At 36.7% G+C, this 15,456-nt stretch overlaps 1 protein-coding gene across 3 annotated transcripts in view; it reads right to left on the bottom strand.

The window, feature by feature from the left end:
- TMEM67 (transmembrane protein 67) overlaps positions 1–15,456 on the bottom strand; it is a 43,347-nt gene that overhangs the window by 12,652 nt on the left and 15,239 nt on the right. For 2 of the 3 annotated variants that reach the window (XM_059901226.1, XM_059901227.1), the window contains exons 12-22: positions 14,311–14,467; positions 13,812–13,935; positions 12,077–12,182; positions 9,320–9,376; positions 8,163–8,261; positions 5,969–6,067; positions 5,627–5,713; positions 4,023–4,122; positions 3,789–3,928; positions 2,162–2,302; positions 128–262 (exon numbers count right to left, since the gene is read on the bottom strand). In XM_059901226.1, coding sequence (XP_059757209.1) covers positions 128–262; positions 2,162–2,302; positions 3,789–3,928; positions 4,023–4,122; positions 5,627–5,713; positions 5,969–6,067; positions 8,163–8,261; positions 9,320–9,376; positions 12,077–12,182; positions 13,812–13,935; positions 14,311–14,467 — 1,245 coding nt within the window. The remainder of the gene's footprint in view (positions 1–127; positions 263–2,161; positions 2,303–3,788; positions 3,929–4,022; positions 4,123–5,626; positions 5,714–5,968; positions 6,068–8,162; positions 8,262–9,319; positions 9,377–12,076; positions 12,183–13,811; positions 13,936–14,310; positions 14,468–15,456) is intronic. The other variant, XM_059901228.1, reaches the window with a different exon arrangement.

Raw genomic sequence — 15,456 nt, forward strand, 5'->3', positions numbered from 1 at the left:
AATGATAATACAATTTAACTATTACAGTTTCGTAATTCATTATGAGTAGTTAAGCTGTTTTAATGTTTTCAGTTAAAACTCATAGTGAAAAAAAAAAGAGGAAAGGGTGAGGTCTCCCCTGGCTCACCCCTGCAGCTCCATCAGCCATTACGGACTGCGAGGTGACCTTAGAGGTGAAGTCCTGAGGGGCAGAGCAGAACAACAGGTATCTGGGCCTGACAGCAGCCACCCTGATGGCCCTGCGTTGCCGACCTCTGCTCTTCTTTCTCACGGGAGACAGAAAAGTCACTTTTATTTCAGCCACTGCTATTTGGGGTTTCTGTATTGTTGTACTCAACCAATATGAAAAGCTTCAGATGGTATTCCCTTAAATTCTCTACACCCAGATAAATATGATCTATTCACAAAAACTTATATTGGTATATGTAAAAATAAATATTTTCTTACTATTATACTGATGATAAACATCAAACCCCATAATACGGTTGACAGACAGTAACTAGACTTATCATGGTGATCATTTTGAAATGTATAGAAATATCAAATCACTATGCTGTGTACCAGGAACTAACATAGTGTTGTAGGTTAATTATACCTCAAAAACAAACAGACAAATGAACAAACTCTTAGAAGAAGAGATGAGATTTCTGGTTACCAGAGGTGGGGGCTGGAGGGGGAAGTGGGGGGAACTGGATAAAGACAGTCAAAAGGTACAAACTTCTAGTTATAAGATAAATAAGTACTAAGGATGGAATGTGCAACATGATAAATATAATTAACATTGTTTTAGGTTATACATAAAAGTTAAGAGAGTAAATCCTAAGAGTTCTCATCACAAGGGAAAAATATTTTTCTTTCTATCTCTTTAATTTTGTATCTATAAGAGATGCTGGATGTTCCCTAAACTTACTGTGGTCATCATTTCATGATGTGTGTAAGTCAGATCACTATGCTGTACACCTTAAACTTCTACAGTGTTGTATGTCAGTTATATCTCAATAAAACTGGAAGGGAAAAAAATCAAACCCCATATTCTTTTAATCGAATTTTATTTCAAATCCTAATTTCTGTTTCTCTTCCTTTTCCGATTGTCAAACTATCCCTCACTAGCTCTATCCTATAGCTTCAAGTTTGAACAAGTCTCACCAACTTAAAATAAATGCAAATTTAAAAGAGTCTATTCTTAAGTTACGGAATGACACCTGGGTCCAATTCTGTAGGAATTTTGGGATTTCAATCCCAAAGACCTTTTAAAATAAGCTTTTAAGGCAAATATTTGCTCTCCAGTTTATAGGAAGTTCAACCTATTCTTTCTAGAGGTCCCACCTTCATTTGCTTACTTAAAAGTTAAAGAGATCTTAATCAAACAGAAAGCCTTTTTCCACTCATGGGAGTGTCTGTAAGCAAGAGAAAGAAATGCAGAGATCAGAGTTAAGCGCTGTAGCTGCTGCTTCTTTCTTTCTTTTCTTCCTTTCGTTCTTTTTTTAAAAGCTTTAAGAAGATAAGGGAAGTAAACATAGAAAAGATCCTCTGCTAGAGCCCTGGGACCTGAGAAGATTTATTTTTAGTTTCAGCTATTTCAATAAATATTTCAAAGAAGATTTCAGAAGGGGTACTGGTTTTTGAGAGATTTAATGATATACAGATAAATGTAAACTATAAGTTACATTTCAAAAGAAAAGAAAAGATTAAGGGTAACTTAGCAATTCCCATCATTATATATAAACTAAATCCTGTGACTAGAAAGCTGCAGACTCTGAAAGACCCTTCAGAGCCCCACTATTGATAAGAAATGAACTCTGAAATCAGATTGCCTGGGTTCAAATTCCAGTTCTGCCAATTTCTAATTGCATGACTTTAGGTAAATATTTAACCTTTCTGTGCCTCAGCATCCTCAGCTATAAAATGAGGATACTACAAGAATCTATCTCTGAGGGCTACTATAAAGATTAAGTAAGTTAATTTGTGTAATGCAGTTCATTAACACAGTGCCTAGATTATCATACTATGTAAAAATTAGCTATTAGTTATTATTATTGTTGTTCTTATCACCTTCTTTATACTATAGAAATCATGTTGTGGTCAATTTTGAGGATTAGCATGTAAACAGAGTTAAAAATATAGAGAGGCAATGTTGCTTAAAAGAACAATCTCTTGTTACCTGTATAATTCCAATGACTAGCCAAAGAGCAGTAGACACCGCATATCTCAAAATGCGGCTATAAGGAGCTATATAGCTAGGTGGGCTTCTGGAAAGACTAGAAGATGAGTCCATTAATGCTAAGTTCTTGAATCCCACAACCTGAAATAAGAAGAAAAAATAATTTAAACAGACATAGATAAAGAAAACTCTTCTAGTCTGAAAATGAGACCCTCCTCTCTACTCCTTACCTTGAAAAACTAAAGTATTCAAGTTTGTATAAATGGTAGAAAATCTAGATAAAAATAATTATCCAGTATTTTAATTACAAAGTATTTAATACAAAATATTTAGCCAGTTCATTTGGTATTCTCTTCAATAAAGCTTTCTTCAGTAAACTACCAATGAACAACCAGTATTTCATGAGTTTTAACATATGCCAGGCACTATGTAAAATACCTTTTATACTTTAAAACAGTATTTTCCAAAATGTCTTTTGAGGAAGATATCATCTTTGATAAAAGGAAGCCATGGTTAAATAAGTTTAGTTAGTATATTATACTCACCTCCATGCCTTCCACCCTCATAGGATAAAAGCTCTGGAAAGTTTTATGGTAAAGGAATCTACATGACTTTATTGAATCTAGTGTTTTCCAAACTTACTTCATTATAATACTTTTTTCTCACATAACACCTTTTAAAGCTTTAAAAAACACTACTATAAATGAATTTTTGAGACAGTGTTCATATATCCTAGGGACACACACGTTCCTCTAGGTTTAAAAAGGAAAGGATGGAGAAAAGCGGGAAAGAAGGAAAAAGGAAGGAAGGCAGACAGACATACAAGTTAATAATTCATATCTAACCTTACTTAAGCAGCTAATTCTAGAGAAAATCTGTTACTCATACAGTTTCCATATTTCAGTCTCATATTCAGTACTGAATACTTCTTTAATAATTCTACCCAGACCCGTGAAATAACTGTAAAGGGATCACAAGCATGTACCCATTCAGTGTGTCTTGTTAAGCTACAGCCCCAGGTCTTAAGACAGAACACAGTCCATAGTAGGTGTTCAATGATAATTTGTTAGAAAATTTCAACCTTCTAATAGTGGTTCTAATACAGGAGTGAGACTATGAATAATGGGGGGGGGGGTTTCTTAAAATATAGATACCTGGGCTCACCTCAGAGCTACGGAATTGAACATGATCTCGAGGGGTGAGGTAAGGCATAGGTATTCTGCAAAAGCTTCCTATGGGATTCTGCTACAAACCAGTGGTTTAAAAATCACTCCTTACCTACAGTAGACAAATTCAAAAAGACAGAAAGTAGAATGGTGGCTTCCAGGCACTGGGGAGAGGGGAGAAGACGGAGCTGTTGTTTAATGGGTACAGAGTTTTAGTTTTGCAAGATGAACAGAATTCTAGAGACTACTGCACAACAACGGGAATGTACTTAACAGTACTGAACTGTATACTGAAAATGACTAAGATGGTAAATTTCATGTTATGTGTATTTTTTAATGGCTTGATTACAATATTTTAACCTTTAGAAAACTCTTCCACTGACATGAAAACTTAGCTGGAATTATATTAACATTTATGAGGTACCCATAAGTTGTATACAATTATATCAAACAGTTTATACCTCCAAAAGGAAGAGGACAGTAAGTACTTGAAAGAGTGGGTTAATTTTTCTCACAGTCTGAATTTCATTCCATTCATTTGCCACAAAATATGTTCTCCATATGCTTACGGGAACGGTAGCACTCCGAACACCACCCTCACCTGGTAGGGGAGATAAAATGAGTAAAAGCGTTTCACCTTCTTTGCTCTACAATGGTGGCAAAAGAATCTTGGTACAAATGGTTACTTTCATTACCTTCAACAGCTTTAAGAACCTTTCCTTTAGGTCGCTCCCAATCAATAAAGAATATGTCTACGGTAATCTGGGAGATGAACTTATGCAAAAATTGCAGAGCCTGAGAATGACAAACAAAGCACCTTAAAGTATCTGCATTAAGCCTGCTTCTGAAACCAACAGTGATTCTTTAAGAATGTCCATTGACAGATGAATGGATAAAGAAGATGTGGTACATACATACAATGGAATACTACTCAGCCATAAAAAAGAACGAAATAATGCCATTTGCAGCAACATGGATGCAATTAGAGATTATCATACTAAGTGAAGTAAGTCAGAAAGAGAAAGACAAATACCATACGATATCACTTATATGTGGAATCTAAAATATGACACAAATGAACTTATCTATGAAAACAGAAACAGACTCACAGACATAGAGAACAGACTTGTGGTTGCCAAGGGGAAGGGGGCAGAGAGGGATGGACTGGCAGTTTGGGGTTCGTAGATGCAAACTATTATATACAGAGTGGATAAACAGGATCCTAATGTATAGCACAGGGAATTATACTCAATATCCTGTGATAAACCATAATGGAAAAGAATATAAAAAAAAGTGTCTCTATGTGTATAACTGAGTCACTTTGCTGCACAGCAGAGATTGGCACAACGTTGTAAATCAACTATACTTCAATAAAAAAAAGAAACAAACATACTGTAATCACAAGAATATGTAATTTTCACAAGTTACAAAGTCGTAATACCATTAGGAGATCAACAGAAGCTCACAAAAGAACGGAATCACCAAATTCACAGAATTTTTATATACATATTAATTCCACTTCCCTTTTTCTGTCTTTCTTTGAAATAGGGATGTGAAAGGAGACACACTACCTCCTCCTCATACAGGGATCTTGCATTAATTGTCTCTCTTTCCCAAGGTTTCCAAAAGCATACTTTGTTTTCTAGATCATCTAACTTCTTTATAAGTAAAGGTATTTCCAACTATAATTTGCTTGTCCTAATTAAAGTTTTAGCATGCTCTCACTGTTGTTTTTTTTTCCTTATTTCTGGTATTTTCATTTACAGAATATGTTTAAACTAAGGCTTCTTCCTAGCAGGTACATTATTGATCAAACAAGGGATAAAAATCTAAGTATGGGATGATTCCTCTCTTCGTGGAGCTCACAGATCAGTGGGAACATCAGACACCTAATAATCACAACACAATTGGATGAGATCTACCACAGAAGCATGTAAAGAGCTTCACATCCATCGACACAACAATGAAGTAGAGAGGGGGGTTGCCATGGGAAGAAGAGGAAAGGAATATGGAGGCAGAGAACCAATGCTAAGAGTTCAGCACTTTATCCAGCATGGTACCTTTTACTCTCAATTAACAGGTTAAATTAAATAATAATAAATTATTTCAGGCAGATCTTCAGAATAAGATATCTATTATAAATAAAAGTAGATTTCCTAGTAAAACAGAATTAATTCACGCTTTCTTCCAAAATTAAACTAAATTTTACACCAAAGATTTTGAAAGCAGTTTAATTTTAAAGACTTATGTGCTTATTAGCAGGTGTTTTAAATTCAGTAACCCGTGCTTTGAAACTTACCTTCAGAGCAAAAGCACATCCCACATAAGTAACAAAACGTTCTTCCTGAGCCGGCATTGGTAGCAAAACAGAGACAGACTTCTGTGCCTATGATAAAAATTATGCTGCTAAATATGACCATACAAAGTTTTTACTAAACACAAGTTATAACCCAAAGAAAGCATAAAAGAGGAAGATGGTGATGCACTCAATAAACACAGCACACTCAGGGAATGGTGAGTTTAGCACTTGCCCCAATACTCTTGATCAGAAATATCCTCAACTAAAGACAGTTCCTTTATAAAGAAAGCTTACAAGTTATTCAGGTACTGGCACTTAGGTTAAATTCAGAAAATCACTTACTTTGAAGAAAATAAGCCAGTAAAGACCTGTTCCCACAGTGATGATAAAGAAAACATTGGCCAGGTCACCAGCATAGTAAACCAAGAATTTCATAACTGTCTGCAATTTAAAAAGAGAATTACAGCCATTATAGACACAATCTATTTATACTATTATTTTAATAACATGTTATCTACCCAGTTTCTCAAGCTTGAAGCCTTGTTTCATGTATACGTGGATCAGTTAGAAAGACCAACTGCAGCTACTTCCTAGACACCTTTTGGGTCCTAACCTTTTGATCCATTCCCAATAGCCTCTGTCTTATTCAACCCTTCTCATCTTTCACCATCTAAGAAATTTAGAACCGCTTCCTAATTTTCTTCGAGTTTGCAATCCTTCTCTCCAATGTATCCTCTATACTACCATCAGAGTTGGCTTTCTAAAATGTAAATTGGATTGTTTTACTCTCCTTCTTAAAAATGTACGGTGACTCCTTATTAAAATATAAATTCCTGACTCACAAGGTCCTCCACAACCTAGACAAAAATTAAATGTTTAGCCTCATCTGCCAGTTCCAACCACTTACTCAATAATTAACTACTCCACGCTTTCATCTCAAATGTTTTGGGGAATGAAATGGGCATTGATTCTACAAATATTCTTCCCTTCTTCTCTCTGGCAAACTCTTGTGAGCTCTGAGGGCAGAGACCATGTCTCTCTTTGCTCATTACCACAACCCCCCCAGTGCCTAGTAGAGCGCCTGGCACTCAGACAGTTGGCTGTCAGTGACTATTTGTGGAATGCGCAGATAACCCAGCTTAAAGTTCACTTCTCTTGGAAGCCTTTCTTGACTATCCCAGACAGTAAATCAAGCCCCCCTCCTCTGATTCCTTGGCACATTGGCTCTGGAGTCAGGAAGATATCCCAGTACAAACAAGTTTACTACGTGCCTTTCTCATGTTCTTAATCAGCTAAATGGAAATACCACCTATTACTTTGCTGCTATAAAAATTAAATGAATAGGAAACTTACTTAACCTCTGCCACAATTTCAGCATGTATAAAATGGGAATGATAATAATACCTAACTTCATAGAGCTATTGTGAGGACTAAATGAACTATACACGTAACGCTTAAAAAAGTGCCTGGCACATAGTAAATATTCAAAAAATGATAGATAAAAATAAAAACAAACATAAAAAAAGATTAATTGAGAAGAGAAACTCTAAAGTTAATAGAATAAAATACGGGAGAATACCTTTTTGATCTTGAGATAGGGGAGGCTTTCCTAAACAAGATCCTAAAAGCACATGCCATAATATGAAAACCTATTCAGATGTGACAATATTAAAATCAAGAGTTTCTGTTAAACAAAGTAACACATAGATAAAATAACACATGAATCACTCTTGGAGAATACATTTCAACATCAAAAACCAAAAGTGGATTTATATTTAGAAAATACATAAAACTCTAAATAAATAAAATATAAAAACTTGTTTAGGGGGCTTCCCTGGTGGCGCAGTGGTTGAGAATCTGCCTGCTAATGCAGGGGACACGGGTTCGAGACCTGGTCTGGGAGGATCCCATATGCCGCGGAGCAACTGGGCCCGTGAACCACAACTGCTGAGCCTGCGCGTCTGGAGCCTGTGCTCCGCAACAAGAGAGGCCGCGATAGTGAGAGGCCCATGCGCCGCGATGAAGAGTGGCCCCCACTTGCCACAGCTAGAGAAAGCCCTAGCACAGAAACGAAGACCCAACATAGCAATCAATCAATCAATCAATCAATCTTTAAAAAAAAAAAAAAAACTTGTTTAAATAAACAAGAAAAACTGAAAACTTAATTAGAAAAATGGGCAAGGGATATAAACAGGAAGTTCACAGGAGGGGAAACCCAAATGATTAATAAAGCATACGAAGAGTAATCAGAGAAATGAAAATTAAATCAAGAATAACATATTACTTACCCCACCAAACTGGCAAAAAATGGAAAGGCTGGAAAAACAGCAAGTGTTGGTGAGGACGTGAGGAAACAAGAACAGCACTGCAGTTGGGTCCAGACTGGCCCACAGCAACGTGGGAGGGAAATGAGCATACACCTCTCTTAGTCCTATACACCAGAGAACTTTTTACTCATTCTCTAGCTGTGTCTTATTAGAAGGATATAAAACAGCCAAAAGATAAAAATATACTTAAAAAATTCCTGTGATCATACCTGTAAATCGATCATGGGACTCCCAATGCGTCTCTTCCAACCTGCTGTCTTCAAAAGAGACAATAAAACAGCTAGTCCACCCAACACACCCAAAGCAATCTAAAGGAAAAAAAAATTTTGGAATTTATGTAATTTCATAAAGTAATTTCATCCATGTTCAAAGATACTGTAAATAGAAAGTAAGGAAGTACTCAAAAAATGGTGGTGGAAGGTGGCTAAAAGGACATAAGAGCCAAATTTAAGGAACCCCTAATGGTCAAATCTGGGACAATTTGAGCAAGAAAATAGATAGTAATGAATTATCATTGCTAGAATAAATAAATATCCATGAGTCCATACTGATTTAAATAAATAATTGAATAAATAAATCAATGTGGACAAAGGGACAGCTCCTCCTTATAGTAGAACTTTAATTAACAAATATAGAAGAAATGATGGAAATATACAATCACCATCAGACAAATGTCACAGTAACACTTTTTACTGGCAAGAATTAACAATGGGTGCTAAAATTAGAGGGCAAAAGAATAATGAGGAGCAGGATATTTGCATAATCTCAAGTATCTCCTCACAAGATACAAGATACTTATTAATTATAAGTGGAAAAATACAGTGGAGAACTCTGTGGACACCATCTTAGCCATATGATCGAAGTTGACATCACTGTTAATAAGATACACTGACATCAAGTATCTTCTGATATGATTTGCTGAGAAGGGTGCAACATCATTTCTGTGGCATTTGTGCTAAAACTACATTTAATCATGGGAAAATATCAGATAAACCCAACTGAGGGCCAAAATACCAGTGTCAGTCATGAAAGACAAAGAACGACAGAGGACCTGTCAGATCTAAAGATACACACGATGGCTAGAAGTAATATGTGACCCTGGACTGGGTCCTGAAACAGAAGAAGGATAGTGAAAAAAATCTGTAAAATCCAAAGAGTATTTAGATTAGTTAACAGGACTACATCAATATTAATTTTCTGATTAAGATCACTGTACTACCATCAGGTAAGATGTTAACATTAGGGGAGGCTGGGTGAGGGATATATTGCAAATCTCTTTATTTTGACAACTTTCCTGTACATGTAAAAACTTTTTTTTTAATTAAAAAATATACTGTAAGTATTTTACAGGTTAAAATAAACTCACATCTGTCTGGACATGTGCTTCTCCTTGATCCATTTCATATGTGACCGAGAAAGAAACCTGATATTTAAAAGAAAGCAAATTAGCCATACTGAAGTTATATAACACAAACCTACTTTTACTATAAAAATACATTTGTAGCTGAATTTTACCATAAATGTCATACTTTTGAACTATCAATGTTACTAGAGTTGGCCCTTATTTGTATCAATACATAAATGAATACGCTTTTGGGAATTATTCATGCTACTTTAAACATCCCTTTTGAACACATGTTAAAGAAAGAGGGCTTCATTAGGAGTTAGGTTAGGTTCATTAATAGCAGTCAAGCCAAATTAACCATATTTCATTTTCTGATAGGTTTCTGTAACTGAGGAGTGTGACTGATCTTATGTATCAAGAATTCAGCAACTGGCTAAACAATCACAGCCTAAGATGGCAGATTAATCAAAGGGCTGAACAAGAATCTTAGGGATACCACTATATTGAGACAGGAGAAAGAAGAACCAGTAAAGGGTTAAGAGAAACAGGAGTGTGAGAAGTAGGAGAGGGAAGATACCTAAGTCTTACCAAGGTCATGAACAGGGAGTTTCAAGAAGGAGGAGGTCACCAGTAGTGTCAAATGTTGTACAACTGGCCCTTGAACAATGCAGGGGTTAGGGACACCAACCCCCGTGCAGTCAAAAATCCAGACAGAACTTTAGAGTTGGCCCTCCGCATCCATGGATTCAACCAACTTCGTGTAGTGCTGTGGTACATATTTAGTGAAGAAAAAAAAAACCCCATGTATAAGTAGACCCTGCAGTTCAAACCCATGTTGTTCAAGGGTCAACTGTATAAGTGTCAAGTTAAAGAAATAAAGCCAGTGTATGTGGAATTCATTGCTGACTTCATGAAACAGGTTTTCAAAGAAGCAAATGGCAAGAGCAAAACTGCAAATGATGAAAGAGTAAATGGTTGGGAAACCAAGGAAAGACACACGATAGCAAGCTGAACAGCTGGCAGAGTTGATGGAAGATTTTACTGTTTGGTTGTGTTAGTTTGTTTTTAAGATGGGGCAACCTGAAGGGTATTATAAGCAAAGGAAAGGGACCTTTCCTTTGAATAAAGGGTTGTGGGTGAAACAGGATACTGGAGGGAGTACCCTAAACAAGTACAGGTTGAAAGTTCACTTAAGAAAGGGGGAAGGGTCCTTTTTTCTTAGAAACAGGAACAGGAGTCAGGAAAGATAATGAAACAGAGATACTTAAGTATTAAAGAGGAAATCAGGGAATTCATATTGGATGGTTTTGATCTGCTCAGTAAAATACGAAGATAGGTTATTTGCGATTGGTGAGAGAGCAGAGATGTAGCTGGATACTTAAAATGAATGTAGAACTTTTACAATAGCTGTCATGAGAAATTAAGAAATGATGAAAGAACTGTACATTCTACAATTAGAATGAATTTGAGGTGGACTTCCTCAATATGGTTTTATGATTCTCTCAACTTTTTTTCTCTTGTTTTCTAACTTGTCAAGACTTAGAGTATTTTGTACGAGAAAAATATTTAAAGAAAATACCCAGAAGTGTTTTATTTTAAGATAAATATATTCCTGACTACCCAAGGATGACCATTCCAGGAAGACGTAAACCAGGAAGTCTTTTGTTGTTACTAAGCATGTTTCTGGATTTTCTTCTCCTCTCACTATACTGTATACAAATACAGGCAATTGAAGCTAATTTTAACATGAAATCAGGTAATACAAATGAGGATGTGAAATCTTTCAGAGAAAAGTTATTTATGTGACTACTTTTCACTTAATGAAAGCCTGAATCCAATAGTAGCTGAGCACAAGTAGAAGCACAACAGAGGGGCCAAAAGCACTGGCTGAAGAACTAGAATATTAAAATTCAGAAAAGTAAAATAATAGAAATTAAAAGCTATTAGTGAGTCTTGGGAGGTAAGGAATGCTCACCTTCCAAGTCTCATGTTTCTGGAGAGGACAGGGAATGAGGAAGAAGTACAGAAGGATTAGCCTGCTTTTGATCTCTACCCTCTCTCATTTACCCCTCGTCAAAGCAGGGTGCTTCATCTGCCTGGCGAGGTACAGAGGAGGAACTGTGTCGTGCGGCTCGGCCTTTCCCAGGCTCATTCTCTTTGGTGTAGCCTGTTTTCAGTGTGTACGTGGTATCACTTCCATATACAGGCCCTACCCGGCAGGGGAGGATTTTAGTTCTGTGGTTAAATTTAACTGAGTTGGGAAACAGCAGAAGACTAATTGGCTGCAGGTCCAAACTGCATTCTCTAGCTCACTTCAGCGCTACTAGTTATAAAGCTGATAATTTGATTCTCGTTCTGCCTGTTGAATTGTGTCTCTATCAAGTGGGCAAGACTGGTGAGAAGAGGAACACACATGCCCACTTAAGGTCTGAGTTCCTGGTTTAGTTAGTCAAGGAGGCAAAATCTTAACAGAAGCAAGGTGGCCAAAGAGGACGGGAGCAGATGCCGCATGGCTCAGCATACCCCAGGATACCGAACAGGGAGGCCCAGCTGCTGGTGACGCTGTCTACTGACAAACATAATTCTTGCTTTTTTATACCCAGGATCCATAAGAACTCACCTCTTACCACTATTAGTAAAAAATAATTAAGTCTTGACTATATAAAGTGCCATGTTTATTTAAAACTTTAAAAAGGACTAATTGTCTTTTGACCATAATACAAACTCTATCAGCATTATACTAACACATAGAGAGGCAATGATTAGCAAGGAACTCACCTTCACAGACTTGCTGTTGGGATCTTTGATATCAATGTCACTGTAGGCAATGGTAATTAAGGGAGGGTAGATATTTCCATTTTTTGTGTTGGGTACAAGGCGGATACTGTTTAAAAGAAAATTCATTTTTAGTTATAAATACATCTAGGCCCCTAAACATACATTTAACTTATTGTTTCTTCTGAATTGGATATGGATAGTCTTGGTGATCTCAGAACTACCAGTTACTAAAAACTAGAGGTCAAACATAAACTAATGGTAACAACATAGGCTATTTGAAGTGGTCAAAACTTTATATTGAAATATAACCTCTGAGACAAATTAGAAACTCTTGTTGATCTAGGTCCTATGAAGTTTACAAATGAAATCAGTGAAGTACTGTGCACCACTTTTGAGGACTACTCAAAAGAGAAGTGTTACATGAAGCCTAGAGGAAGGCAGATAATATCCTAATTTTCAAAGAAGATGAATTCTTAACAAAATACTGTGTCATATCTAATACTGTTTAGGGCACATAATGGGGTACATTTTGCTGAATTCAATGCATTAGTAATGTACAGTTTGTAAACTCAGAAAGGAAAATGCCAAGCACCAGTGGCCAGCATAGTTTCTCCAAGAGCAAATCAGGCGTGACTAGTTTCAATTTCGTTTTCACTAGGGATGCTACATTAGATTGAGGGACTGCTAAAAACAGCACAGTTGGATTTCAGCAAGGTATATGACAAAACTTCTGTACTGCCTACCTCATAAGATTATCATAAAAATCAAAATGAAAAAAATAATGTATGTTGAAGTGCCAGAAAGAAGATGGTGTTGATTTTCATCAGTGTATTCAAGGTGCACATCATAAAATATTGGAGTGGGAAGGCTGGTTAAGGTCTTAAGAGATAGGAATCTCACACTGGAGAAGACACACGAGGGCTGCAAGGCACTACCCTCAGGCAGGGTCATCATTAAAGTATCCTAGGAAGGGACTTCCCTGGTGGTGCAGTGGTTAAGAATCTGCCTGCCAATGCAAGGGACACGGGTTCAATCCCTGGTCCGGGAAGATCCCACATGTCGCGGAGCAACTAAGCTCGTGCACCACAACTACTGAGCCTGTGCTCTAGAGCCTGCGAGCCACAACTACTGAGCCCACGTGCCACAGTTACTGAAGCCCGCACACCTAGAGCCCGTGCTCCACAACAAGAGAAGCCACCGCCATGAGAAGCCCGCGCACCACAACGAAGAGTAGCCCCCGCTCACTGCAACTAGAGAAAGCCCGTGCGCAGCAAGGAAGACCCAACACAGCCAAAAATAAATAAATAAATTTATTTTTTAAAAAAAGTATCCTAGGAAGAGTGAGGTGTTGATAATTAATGAAGGCCAACCTAGAACAGTAGCTGTTAAAGGAGATGGAGCTGGAGGAGGCCTGCCTATCGCAATCACCTGGCAGGCTCTAACATACCTGCTTCAGCCCACTGATCTTCACTTTTCCCCTCTCAACCCATTCTAATTTAGCAGGTCTAGAACGGGCCTACAATATGAATTTTGGCAAAAGTCCTTAATCTCTTCTGACGTAATTCTCCCCTCTATTAGTGTATCCCAATCTATCGGGACATCTAAAAACACATTATGTATTGTTCCAGTTCAGGTGTTCTTATTGTTTTCATCTGATAATTACAGGTCAGTACTTTCACTACCACATTTTCCCATATACTCTAAGCCTCATTTAGTGCATTAGACATTTGTTTACCTCAGTGATATTTGGGTAGCGACTCGAATTAATCTTGGCTGACTTCCTAAGTCGTTTTCTCTTCCACTTAGTGCATCCACTAAGAACATGCGCCGAGTCAGAAGCCACTTGCCAGAGCTACTGTCTTTTATAAAAAAAAAAAAAAGATGGCATTTAAAAAATACCTTCAATTCTTCAAGATAGCTCTCAAGGAGAACTTTTTCAGTTCTACTAATTTTTCTACTAAAATTAGCCCTGATTTCACAGTTCTACTAATTTTTCTCAGGATACACTTTTAGCAATAACATAATTTCTTAATAATAAGTCTGATATATTTAGTAAAAAATTCTAAATATACCAGCAACCTTACTGTTTTACTTTTAGGCATGCTATATAGAAACTTATACTCAGAGAGAATCTATGACAATTCTTATAATCTGTGATTTATTAAATTATCATGTTGGTTGACTGGTTTATTGATTTCAGCTCAGAGAAAGAGTGGTATGTATGGATGCCTTACCTTGGTTCACAAATATTTTATTGTGCTGAAGATTTAAGTTTAACACAGGCACAGCCCAAATATATTGGTGTTGATTTTCATCAGTATATTCAAGGTACACATCATAAAATGTAGGCATGGGGAAGTCAGTTAAGATCTTAGAGATAGGAATCTCACACTGGAAAATAAAATGAAAAATGAAAGTATCCAAATTGAAAATTAGAAAGCATATTTATTAGCTTTAAAAGTTTTTTTTAATTGTAAAATGAAATATCTTCAGTTATCGTGTTTATACACATTTCCATGTGTCTTTCAAAACATGAATACTATGTATGATTCTTTTATAAGGGCCAAAATAACTAACAGTAAAGAACCACCTGGATCTTGTCCTACAGCCCATTCATTCTCAACAGTAAGTGTACAGTGAAAAGGTTTAAAAACTCCTATCCTATGGGATGAGGTCCCAATTCTTTCTCCTGATGTACACTGCAGTTTATGATTCGGCTCCCCTTAACAGAGCCAGGTTTATCTCCCACTGCTCCCTCTCTGTCTATGGTCCAGTCACACTAATCTACTTACAGTCTCTAAATATGCTATGCTATTCTACATCTCTCTGACATTGCAAATGGTGTTTCTGCTTGACATTCCCTTCCCCACTGTGCTCTCCTGGCAAACTCATATTCATTTTACAAGCTCAAGTATCACTCACTCTGTAAAGCCTTTCTATATTTCCCCAGGAACTGCTAATGAACCCTCCTTTGGACTAACATGGTACCTTGTTCATATCTATAGAACAACACATCACATTCTTTGCAATTCTTTGTCTGTCTATATAGCTGTTTTCTCTACTGGCTGTGAACTCCTTGAGAGGCAACCAGGTTCAATGGAAAAACTATGATTTTCAAGCCTAACAGAACATTTACTTGATGCAACACCTTGAGTAAATTACCTAATCTTACTGAGCACCATTTCCTCATTCATAAAACACAAATAATATGTATTTCACATAGTTATTTCATGGGTCAGATAAGATAAAAATGATAAAATGCTGAGCATACAGCAGCAGGCATTTAACAAGTGTTGATTCTCCTGGCCCAAGGTAGACATACAATAGCATTTTTTAAAAATAACATAGAAGTCATTTCTGATAATAAAAGTAAATTCACA

The sequence above is a fragment of the Balaenoptera ricei genome, chromosome 17 (genome assembly GCF_028023285.1).
Source record: "Balaenoptera ricei isolate mBalRic1 chromosome 17, mBalRic1.hap2, whole genome shotgun sequence".
NCBI classification, from domain to species: Eukaryota; Metazoa; Chordata; class Mammalia; order Artiodactyla; family Balaenopteridae; genus Balaenoptera; species Balaenoptera ricei.